Source organism: Malania oleifera, chromosome 6 (genome assembly GCF_029873635.1).
Source record: "Malania oleifera isolate guangnan ecotype guangnan chromosome 6, ASM2987363v1, whole genome shotgun sequence".
NCBI classification, from domain to species: domain Eukaryota; kingdom Viridiplantae; phylum Streptophyta; class Magnoliopsida; order Santalales; family Ximeniaceae; genus Malania; species Malania oleifera.
Window position 1 is genome coordinate 3,096,303 of NC_080422.1, and position 12,433 is coordinate 3,108,735.

General features: G+C 37.5%; 1 protein-coding gene across 2 annotated transcripts; it reads left to right on the plus strand.

The window, feature by feature from the left end:
- The first annotated feature begins 7,983 nt into the window (after window positions 1-7,983).
- On the plus strand, window positions 7,984-11,966 carry LOC131157691 (cation/H(+) antiporter 14-like). Of its 2 annotated transcripts, none has more exons than XM_058112027.1 (3): window positions 7,984-8,376; window positions 8,962-9,973; window positions 10,490-11,740. In XM_058112027.1, the coding sequence occupies exons 1-3, from the start codon at window positions 8,369-8,371 to the stop codon at window positions 11,576-11,578; spliced, it is 2,109 nt and encodes a 702-aa protein (XP_057968010.1). In that variant the 5' UTR covers window positions 7,984-8,368; the 3' UTR covers window positions 11,579-11,740. The 2 variants fall into 2 exon arrangements, with proteins under 2 accessions (XP_057968010.1, XP_057968009.1); XM_058112026.1 differs by having other exon boundaries at window positions 8,039-8,376; window positions 8,972-9,973; window positions 10,490-11,966.
- The last annotated feature ends 467 nt before the right edge of the window (window positions 11,967-12,433 follow it).

Here is a 12,433-nt window from a genome sequence, read left to right on the forward strand (position 1 = left end):
ATTTCCTACTTGTAGGTGTTCTCGTCTTCAAAATTAACATCATTCATAATGTTCATCCACTCATCTAACGCAATGTTCTCAATGGCGAAGACTTCAACGCGCCTGGACTATTCATCCGTGTGATAAATAGGCATTTCATACATCGGCGACTCGAACGATGATCCTAGACCTTCATTAAAATCCACAGCAATGAAATCATCCCCACCAATCCCCTTACTCCTGTACGGCTCATCCATACTAGGAGCAGCCATTTCATGATAACGTGTTGGTTGAGTGTCTTCTTCCACTTCAGCCACATGTTCGATAAGCATCTCCATCTGCCTATCCTCAGCGACACTAATTTGAGGAATGGTCTCCACATATAACTACACAGTTAAAATTTAGGAACCGAACCAGTATGCATCCAACAAAATGCACAGACCGTAGTCATTTGTTATAGGAACAACCTCATAGACACTTGTATCATTTAACCAACCCCTGCACTGTGGTCACCTGCAATGCATATTGATTAGGATCAATATGCAAATATTTGTATATCTTTGCGTACAATTTGTTAATTTTTTCCAATTTCTTATTTGAATTACTCGAACAGGCTTAGTACTATAACTAACACATTCTACAACTGTGATAATTCCCTCTCCCCCCCCCCCCCAATGTACAACAACACAGTCATCGGAACACTACTTGAGTTTCTTTCCATATAAACCACTCCTCAGAAAATATTAAAGACTTACGAGAAACATAAAAATCATATACTTTAGACTTTGATTAATTGGACTTAGGCATTAAACTTGGTTTGGCTTGATTTGTATTGATGACTTAGACATTAAACTTGATCTTTAATTATTTAAGACTTTTAAATATGAAGTTTGACACAGAGCAAAAGAAATGTATTTAAAGTTGTAACAACCCAAAGAATAATGATATTTAAATAATGAAGAGGGAGGGAAATGGAAATAGAAATAGAAGGAGAGAGCAGACTTCGTCGATGACATTACATTTTGGATATAATAACCCAAGGAATTTTCTAATGGCCTCGTCGACGAGGGCATGTTTCGTCGACAAGAAAATACCGAGAGAATTTTTTGGGTGATTCTGAATTTCGTCAACAAAGGGGAGAGTTCGTCAACGAATTTCCAATTAGACTCATCGACAAGATGACGTGGCTCGTCGATGAAAGCCGCAGTATAAATAGCCCTAAACTTGGTTTAATCACAGAAATTTGACGAAAAACTTCCCCTCTCTCTCTCCTACGGTCTCTCCTCCATCTCTCTTCGATTCCGACCCCGTCAGTCGCCGGATCGACAATCTGAGGCCACCACGACGCTCCTGGCGGAGTTCTCTTCAAGTCTGCTAGGGTGGATCGTCGGTGGGATCGAGTTGAATTTCTTCCCAGAATCAGGGTAAGGTCTTTTATTCAGTTTTTGGCCTTCTGGATGTTATAGGAAATGATGGAGACAAAGAAATAATGATATTCTGTTCTGGTGAATGTTGTTTTCAGGGTGTTGAGTCGGAAGCCATGCGGGTGTTGGACCAGTATACAGTAGGGGCTTTCCAGTAGTCAAGTAAGGGAAACATACTATGCTAGGCAACCATATTTTATTTCAGTGCAAATTATATGCTTGTATTAACTTATTATTCAAACTATATATACAGTTTTCAGAGCCTGGTAATATTAATATTTACTTGTGTGGCTTGAGTTGATAACAGAAACAGTACTATATTTATAGAATTTGTGAATACCATGTTTATAGTTATTAACAGAAATACCATGATATTTGAATGTTTATAGAATGACAAATTTTTCAGTGTACAGTATACTTAGAAATATGCATTTTCAGTAATTTTAGAATAACACATTTATCAGTACCATAACTATAACGACCCAAAAAATACTGATATTTAAATATTAAAGAGAGAGGAAAATGGAAACAGGAACAGAAAGAGGCAGTAGACTTCGTTGACGAACACGGACATCGCATTTTGGGGATAATAATAATAAATTTCAAGGAATTGCCAGGGTTTCGTCGACGAGTACATAAGGAATTTCGTCGACGAATACAGGGCTTCATTGACGAGTACATAAGAAAATTTGTCAACGAATACAGGGTCTCGTCAACAAGAAAATACCGAGAGAGGGTCTGGGGCAATCTGAATTTCGTAGACGAATACAGGGTTTCGTCGACGAATTTACTGAAGGATTCGTCGACGAAGTGACGTGTCTCATCAACAAATTTGGCCCTATAAATAGTGGGAAAACCGGGATTTTATCCATTTATCCACGCCCTCTCTCTCCTCTCTCTCTCTCTCTCTCTCTCTCTCTCTCTACGACTTTCTCTCCCTTCTCTCTTCGATTTCGGCCCTACTAGTCACCAGATCGACGATCCAAAGCTACCATGATGCTCCTGGCGGAATTCTCTACAAGTTTGCTGGAGCGGATCGTCAGGAAAACGAAGTTGAATTTCATCCCAAATTTAGGGTAAGGTCTTTTATTCAGTTTTTGACTTCCTGACAGTTATAGGAAAGGATGTAGACTAAGAAATACTGATGTTTTGTTCTGGGGGATTGCATTTTCAGGATGTTGGGTTAGGAACCCTACGAGTATAAAGTTAGAATTATATAAGGGTTTTTCAAAGTTAAGGTATGGGAAATATGCTATGCTAGGAGTTTTCATAATGCTATTAGAGATTTCATCAACACATGTTTATACTAGTTTGTTATACAGTATTTACAGATTATGAGTTTAAATACTTATGTGGCCTAAGTAGACTCTTATGTGACAATGCAATTTATATAGCTTTTATAATATATATATATATATATATATATATATATCATACTATACTGAATGCATGAAAGTAGACAGCATATACAGTTTGCATAGTTTTTCCCAGTGTATGGAGTTATACAAAATATGCAGCTACAGATATATATTCATAGAAAATTATACAGAGGATTGCACATGCATTCACAGCTTTTATACGAATAGTTTCATGAAGCAGAGATATATATACATATACATGTATACAGTATTATTCATAATAGTATTTATATCACAGCTTTATACAGAACAGTAAATACAGAGTTTAGTATGCCATGTTTCCTATTACCATAATATACAGAGTATACAAACAGAGAATATAGACAGTGATACAGACAGATATATATATATATATATATATAGGTAGCATCAAGATGCTACAGACACAAAATATAGAGTTTATAGTATTTACAGTACAGAAAGATAGCATGATGGTAATTTTGGAAACATGGTGAAAATAGTAAATGAATATATATGTATATATGTATATAGTATCAGATCTCTGTGGAAAGATTACAGATAGATACAGTACAGATATAGATTACTGAGCACGGTACCATTGCTATATTCAGACATAGTGCAACCACACATCTCAGATAGTGTGTGGGTACCGTCTAACCCTGCTCGGAGAGGATGCAACTCCCTAGTACACTGGGTAGAGGGGGCCGGTTAGACGAGGTAGCAGCCAGTCCTGCGCCTAAGAGAGGATGCAGTTTGGACGGGCTGAGGTAGTGTAGAGTATATTGACTTATCTGGAGGCCCGACCAGATAGAGTCTCGCCTATGGGCCGCACAACCCTGTCATGAGGGGTCAAATCATGACGTACAGAATCCCAGGGAAAAAGTATAGTTATGTATATGTAAACAGTTTTATAGTATATGATGAGTATAGTATGATATTATCAGTATGAAAAATATGGATGTAAATGCACATATATATTTACATAGATATATATAAAATAAAATAAAAATGGCAAGAATTTTGAGGTCGTCACTATAACACCCCAATATATAGATATTCAAACAACAGTTCAGTTATACAGAAATCATATTTTCAGTCAGTTTATTTAAAATTTCAGATAAATTCTATGGGGTTATGGTTATTTTAGAAACCATAGTAAAAACAGTATATTACAGATATTAATTACCTATATAGTATCAGACCTTGATGGATCAAACAGCAGAGCACGGTACCGTAGCTACAGATATTCAGTTCAGAGCGCAACCACTTTACTCAGACAGTAAATGGTATGAGGTTGATCATGCCCACATCGGGACAGGCTCTCCATCATATATGGATTGAGGGGGGTTGATCAGACTATAGGAGTTCAGTTGACTTACCTTGGTCGGCTAGCCAGGATAGGTCCTGCCTTCGGGCCGCACAACCCTGTCATGAGGGGTTAAATCATGACATACAGCCATCCAGGAAAATTTCGTAGATATTATGAGTACTATTTTATATGATTGGCCTTCCGCCGTTTAGGTTAATGATTGAATTTAAAATTAGGGAAAAATATTTTATTTTATTAGCAGGTCGTTTCAAAAGTAATCCATATTAATAGTTTATTATAATTTTTTAATAAGTTATTCTTGGTCCTGTAATGATCTTATGAAAATATTTAAGTAAAAAATAATATGTAAAATAAATTTAATTTTTTTAATCTAAATATTAAAATTATAAAGCCCAAATATTAGTATTTATAAACATAAAATTAATTTGAAAAGGCACATACTAATTTCAAGTTTCTTATATATATTGACTAATAAAATTATAGCCCTTCGGCATAAAGTTCTTAAAATATTTTTAATATTTAAATTAAGTATATGTGTCAGACATTTTGAATCAATTTTCACTTATATCAAATTACAAAGTTTTTTTAGATTTTAATTAGAATTTGATACTTTAAGAAAGAACGCATTCCACAACATGCTAATGAAGAAGTAAATATCATTGAAATAAGACAAAGTTTTTTTAGATTTTATTTATAAAAAAAAAACATGTTTACATTAATTTATACCAAAACATAAACTAGAACAAATTGCATATGAAAACAAGAACAGAATAAAAATAAATTAAATAGGAAAATAGAGTAAACCCTAACCTCAATTTGGGGGTTTCCAAATGATGCTTCCAATCACAAAATTTGGTTCAATACAACTAAATTGAATGTATCAAATACTAGTTTAGACCACAAACTAACACAAATTTTGAATCAAAATAACGAATCTTAACAAAACAATATTAGAGTTTAAATGGAGGAAACATACCTCATCTCCCCTTTATATAATACCTTCCTTCCTAACGTTTGGGTTCTCCCTTATCTCACAATGGTCCCCTCTTCAATAGGAAGCAACGGTCACCTACTATAGCGCTAAATCGTTCGGCCGGTCAATTGTTGTAACAACCCGAAGAATAAGGGTATTTAAATAATAAAGAGAGATAGATATGGAAACAGTAATAGAAGGAGGCAACTGACTTCGTTTGCATTCGTTGACGACGTTGCACTTTGGGGTGTAATAACCCAAGAGAATTTATCAGGTCCTCATCGACGAACACAAGGGATTCGTCGACGTTCATCGACGAGGGTACAAGAGGGCCTCGTCGACGAAGACAAGTTTCGTCGATGAAAAGATATTGAGAGAAGATTTTTCGAAAGTTTGAAATTTGTCGACGAGGGTCCAAGTTCGTCAACGAACTTTCTACAGAACTCATCGACGAGGTGAAGTGTCTCATCGATGAATCCAGCTCTATAAATAGCTGAAACTTGGATTTTTACACAAACAATTCACAGAAATTCACTCCCTCTCTCCCTCCTACGGCTCTATCTCCATCTCTCTTCGATTTCGGCCCCATCGTTCGCCGAATCAACAATCTGAGGCCACCACGACGCTCCTGAGGAAGTTCTCCCTAAGTCTGCTGAAGCGGATCGTCGGTGGGATGAAGTTGGATTTCATCCCAAATTTAAAGTAAGACTTTTTTGTTGAAATTTGACTTTCTAACAATTATAGGAAATGTTGTAGACGTAGAAATAGTGATATTTTGTTCAAAGGATATATGGTTTTCAAGGTGTTGAGTGAAGAACCCTGCGGGTGTAGGACCCGTCACAGTAGAATGATTTTAGCAGAAATTAGGTAAGGAAATATGCTACGCTAGGCAGTTTTAGAATGATTTTCAGTATAAAATGTATATTTTACCAGATTATTATTCACAGTAGAAATTTATACAGTTTATTAATTATATATAATATGTTTTAAATTTTATGTGGCTTGAGAATATAAATATAGTACAGAGACATGTTTTACAGTATTTTTCAGAGCTATGTTCTACAGATTATACAGACAGTGAATATATTTTATAATAATTATAGAATAGCATAATTATACAGTTGATACAGATACAGTTTACATTATCATGACATACAGTTTTACAATTTATTTCAGAAATAGAGTTGATACAGAAACAGTTTATTACAGTATCATGGTTAATACAGATACTACAGAATAATGGTAAATCAGATAATTGTATATAAAAATGTATTATATAGTATCAGACCCTGATGGACCATACAAATATAGTTTACAGAGTACGGTACCGTTGTTACATACAGTATAGAGTGCAACCACCTATTCAGATAATACGTGGTATGAAAGTCAATCGTATAGAGCCCACGAGTGGACAGGCTCCCCATTAGATATGGGTTGAGGAGGGCTGATCAGACTGATGGAGTATAGTGGTCTATCCTCGTCGGCCAGTTAAGGTAAATCCCGCCTACGAGCCGCATAACCCTATCATGAGGGGTTAAATCATGACATACAGTTATCCACAGGGAAGTTTTCAGCTATTAGATGTATATACAGTTTTACAGTAACAGAGGGGGTACTTATATATAGTAGAAGTATTATGAATGGAAAACCTACAAAAACATATATGTTAAGCAATATGGGTACAGGTGGTGGTTGTATATGTTATTCGCACTTGTATTCTCAGATTCAGTTATACATGATTATTTAGAAACAGATCTTTAAAGTATTGTAACTCATTTGCGACACACTAACAATAGCACATTTCATCTTACTAAGCGTTGTCTCATCCCATTACTTTAACATTTTTCAGGTGATTCAGGTAGGCAAGCAGATCAGGCTCGCAGATAGAGGGGCCTCAATACTGCCCTGTTAGTAGAGTGAGTATTTTTTAGAGTATTATGTATAGCTCTAGCCCAGTTAAGGGTATTTTGGGAAATGGACATATATGTATATTTTGGGGACACATTTTAGCACTCTAATATTGTATATTTTCTGGATTGTGTTTATATGGATTCCGCTTCTCACTGTTTTGGTTGATGGTTTGGTTTAATTTAGTTGGTAACAAAGCATTATAAATTTTACAGTATATATATATATATATATATATATATATATATATATATATAAATAAAAACCCAGTTAAATAGCAGGTTGTTACAGTTGTCCTTTCCTCTGCTCTCCCTCGGCCTGCTCTACTCTACAATTCGTGAGAAAAATGGAGGAGGAAGACTTCAAAAACTAGAGCAAAAGACGCTACATGGTCCAGTGTTTTTTGCTGCCACGCGTCAAACAGCACCTAGCTCTCCCAAGAAAAATTCGTTGGATGGTCCAACATCTTCTGATTGAAAAACGTTGGATGGTCCACCGTCTTTTGCTTAAAAAACGTTGGATCATCCAGTGACTTTTAGAAAGCATCAAAGTTGGAAATAAAGTTCCTCGTACCTTTATTAAATATTTTTATATAAAAGATTAATAAAGGAAAAAACTCCGATCTATTGAGTGTGAGAATAAAAAACACTAATATATATATATATATATCAAACTAAAGGGAACAGCGTGTACCCAATCCAACCCCATCCAACCCATTTAATAAATGGATCGAATTTGGGTTAACCCATTTATAAATGGATTGCCTCCTATTAAACTTGAATCCGGTTTAAATGGGTGGATTCGAATTGACCTACGACTGTTTTGCCACCCCTACCTCTTATTTTATAGTCCAAATTCAATATAGGCTTCTAACTAATCCAAAAAAAAAATTATTATATACAAAAATAGAAAAGAATCCTTCCTCACAAGTATTTGTCGCATTAAACTACTTGAATTGAAGAGGATAATAATTCAATTTTATTAATTTTTAAAATCAAACTGCCTAGTTTATTGTTAACCATCAAACTCCGGATTAATTTCCATCTCTCTCTCTCTCTCTCTTATCCTCCTCGGAATTTGGACTCATCCTCATTGTAATTTAAACTTTTGTTTTTGGTTTCACCTCCAACGGAATTCATTTTTGGGATAAAAATGGATTCAAGAAGCCAAACAAGGAGCGTGTCTGGAATGATCGATGAAGAAGAAATGATATGTGAGTACGCCAACATGATCACCTCCAAGGGTTTGTTCATGGGAGATGATCCTCTTCGTTACTCCTCCCCTGTTCTCATGGCACAGATTGTTCTCATTCTCTTTTCCACCAGATGTGTCTATGCCCTGTTGAGACCTCTTGGCCAAAGCCCAATCATTACAAATGTCATAGTGAGCTCTCCCTTCATCTCTAATTTTAACAATTTCCATTTCAACATCTTAAATTTTTCATTAGTAATTCTCTGAAGAATCTTCATATAAAATTTTGCTTAATTTCTTGTAGATCTCTCTTTTCAAAAGGGAATTTTGAAAAAAAAAAAAACTGATTTTAAGAATTGAAACATTGAATAAAATGCAGGGGTGGAATCATGGTTCTTTGATCATGCTTGGGTTGTCCCAGTTAAAGATGAAATTTCGCCCATATAATCTATTATGAAGAAACTCCAAGTTAACATTTTGAAAAAACAATTCCACTCTTATAATTTAGGAAAACAGAAAACTATAACAAGAATTTTTCACCCAAGAAAATTTGTATAATCTGTCCTTCAACTATCCTCAAATTCTTGAATCAACCGGTTAACAAAATGATTCCCACATTTCACTTGAAAATTCTATTTCTGCTGTGGTAGAAATAGAGTGCTGAATTGAGGATATTCGTGTGTTATTTCATCTGCAATAATACACACGCACATTAATTAAAATGAAGAAGAAAACCTTTATTTTTACCTAGATACTGATAGTTAATAACGGGTTCAGTTTCCACCAGGCTGGTATAATCCTGGGTCAGTCAGTTCTAGCAAGGAACAGCTCCTACTCGAGCAAGTTGTTCCCTCCAGGAGGCACACTTGCGCTTGAAACATTTGGACATTTTGGGAACATGATCCACTTGTTTGTGCTGGGAGTTCGGCTTGATGCGAGCCTTTTGAAGAGGATTGGAAGAAAACCGATGATCATAGCTCTCTCTGGCAATGCACTCCCTGTAGCACTTGGTTTTCTGACCTTCCTGATCACGACGCCCACAACCAACATGAGCAGGCAACTGATTTTTGGACTTCATTTTACACTGATGAGGAACTCTGTCACCCACTTCATCTGCACCACCGGCGTCCTCGCCGATCTTGACATTCTCAACTCGGAGATCGGCCGCCTGGCCTCTTTCACTTCCCTCATCAGCGACGCAAGTAGTTGGTTCGTGGTTGAATTATTGCCCAAATTCATGTTTTCACTTTCTTTGTCCACAGTCGCACCACTTATGCCCATTCTGGTTTTGCTGGCGTACTACGGCTTCATTTTCTGCATTCTTAGACCTCTGGCGGTATGGATGGTGAGGTGCACTCCTGAAGGAAAACCCATGAAGGGGCAACACTTTTTTGCAATTCTTATAATGGTTTTGGTAGTGGGGTTCTCTGGGGACTACATTGGGCAGCATTGTGGATTTACAGCTTTTGTCTTTGGCATGTCTTTACCCTCTGGGCCGCCATTGAGCTCGACTTTGGTGGAGAAGCTTAGCACCGTTGCTTCCGGGCTGCTGCTTCCCATTTTTTGTGCCAGCAGTGGGATGAGGACTGATGTTTCGGCACTGGAAACAGGGACATGGGTGTTAACAGAGATGCCCATTTTTATGGGATATTTGGGAAAGTTTGCAGGCACCATTTTGTCAATGCTTTATCTTGATTTTCCGCTTTGGGATGCTTTGTCTCTGGCTTTGATCATGTGCTGCAAAGGAATTGTGGAGATTGCTATGTATATGGCCTTGTTGGATTGCAAGGTGATGCAAACAGTCTCTCCCTCCCTCTTCCTTTTTTATCAGAAAATTAAGTTTTATGTATGATTCAAGACAGTCTGGATCCAAACCATGAGAGTATCAGATTTTAAAACACTTGCAATCACTAATCAATTTGCGAGGTGAATTTCTTCTATTCGAGTGTGAATAACTTTGACCTCCCTATAGTTTACCTCAAAGATTTTGTAGAATCTCTTAATGAGATTCCAAGGCTTTCCTTCCTTCCTGGATACCCATGTACTTGCAACAATGGAGTCACTCTCTGTCGATAGCTTCCTCAAACATACGACATATATATATATATATATATATTTATGTACTTGTATATGATATTTTGGAAAATTAAATCCTGCTTTCAAACAAAAAAACATTTGTCCAAGCCTAGGTTTATTTACAAGTTAGATACTGCGAGTTCAAATTTTTTAGCATGGACACACCGTGTAGGCCAAAAATGAAGTCTTTGATGTTCATGTTATAATAGGTTTTTTTGTTTATCTACAGCTTGTAACGAACCAAACGTTTGCCCTTCTAGTGATCAGCATGGTGACTATAACTGGGATTTGCACACTCGTAGTGAGTTACCTTTATGATCCTTCACACAAATACATAACACAAAAGGGAGGGACCAGTCTACCCTACCGGAAAATGATGGATCTCCGCTTACTGGTTTGCATCCACAGTGAGGAAAACGTACCCCCGATCATCAACTTCCTTGAGGCCTCCAATCCCACAAGAACCAGCCCCATATCCATATTGGTCCTCCAGCTAAAAGACCTGGAAGGCAGGGCAACCGCCACTCTTACACCTGTTGGGCATAAAAACAAGTGTTCATCCCAGCTCACGCGCTCTGAGCGCATCGCCAAGGCCTTCAATAACTTGGAACAGACCAGCCGTGGCTGCATCATGTTGCAGCACTTTGTTGGTGTTGCGCCATATGCGAGCATGCACGACGACATATGCACCCTCGCAGTCGACAAGAGAACAAGCATTGTGATCATCCCATACCACAAGCACTGGGGCATTGATGGGACTGTGGAGACCGTCTTCCCCTCCATTAAGATTGTCAATGAAAATGTCATCAACAAGGCTCCTTGTTCTGTGGGAATCCTCATCGACCGAAGCCAGAAAGGTGGGAATCAGCCTGTTTTTGCTGCAGGCTCATCATTGTACCGCATTGTCATGATCTTCCTTGGCGGTGCTGATGATCGGGAGGCACTCGAATATAGCCAACGCATGGCTGGACATCCTAACGTGTACCTCACTGTGGTTTGGGTTAAATCTCAAGTTTTAAACAATGAGAAGGAGATGTACCTTGACAGTGAAATGATGCATAACTTGAGGGCTGATACGATAAGCAAGGAGAGGATTGTTTACGAGGAAGAGATTGTGACAGATGGGGTTGGAACGACACGGGTAGTTCGATCAATGGAGACGACTTGCGATCTATTCATAGTGGGAAGACGACACGATCCACTGTGTCATGCTACACAAGGCCTAACAGAGTGGAATGAGTGCCCAGAGCTGGGGACAGTAGGAGACATGTTAACCTCATCAGAGTTTCAGTTTTCAGTACTGGTAATTCAACATTGACTGTATCTAGAAGATGGGCTGTAAGATCTTTGTTCTGACTGTAGGCATATACTCATTTAGTGGTGTTTTGATGTACAGGCTTTGTTTTTTTTTTGGCAGCTGGGCAGCTTATTTTTGTACTGCTTGAATATTTAGTTCAGTAATGAAACCAAACTCCATTTTTTTCTGGGTGAAATTGGAAAAGAGAAGGAGCAAAAAAGAGAGCCACATTGTCATACGTCACAAGTTAAGCTTGTTTAGGACATTATGTTTGCCTGTAACCGTTTGTCTTGTGTGTTTGGAATGAGTTTCCATCATGTAAATACTAGTGTAGGATTATTTTCCGTTAGTAGTGTCTTTGTATGCCAAATAAGGCAATATAACTCCTCGGTCACTTTGATGTTTCCTAATGCTAGAGTGGGAATGGCCTAGAAAGCTCTTTAGCGGAGGGTGAATGTTCATCAGTCATTGTAAAACTCACTAGCTTTTGTCAACGTGTTTAGCCTACTTGCCTCCCTCGCTGAGCACACAATGTCAACGGAGGTATTGTTAATGAATTACATTTGCTTCAATGTTTACTGCTTGCTTGCCACGGCTTTCGTGAATTGATTATTGTTTCCGCTGCTATTTGAATGAATGCTAATAAAAGTGTTTCGTGGATGAACGTTGGTAAACGATAGGTTGGCTAGTTAAGCAAGAGTGCTTTAGCTAGCGCCACACGACCCTTCACAAGGGTGTGAAAATAGTCGGACCGTGACACCATACAATATGCATTGGGGCATATTACGCAACAAGTGCATTAACAAGAAACTAAACTTTCTTTACTTAATTGTGTATTCAATACATGGTGCAAAAATTGTAAAACATATCTCCTGA

Bases quoted from the DNA above. Each gene is read 5' to 3' on its own strand.
- LOC131157691 (XM_058112026.1), top strand. From the start codon at position 8,146: ATGGATTCAAGAAGCCAAACAAGGAGCGTGTCTGGAATGATCGATGAA. The intron at 8,377-8,971 runs GTGAGCTCTCCC...AGTTTCCACCAG, and splicing joins CAATCATTACAAATGTCATA to GCTGGTATAATCCTGGGTCA. The intron at 9,974-10,489 runs GTGATGCAAACA...GTTTATCTACAG, and splicing joins TGGCCTTGTTGGATTGCAAG to CTTGTAACGAACCAAACGTT.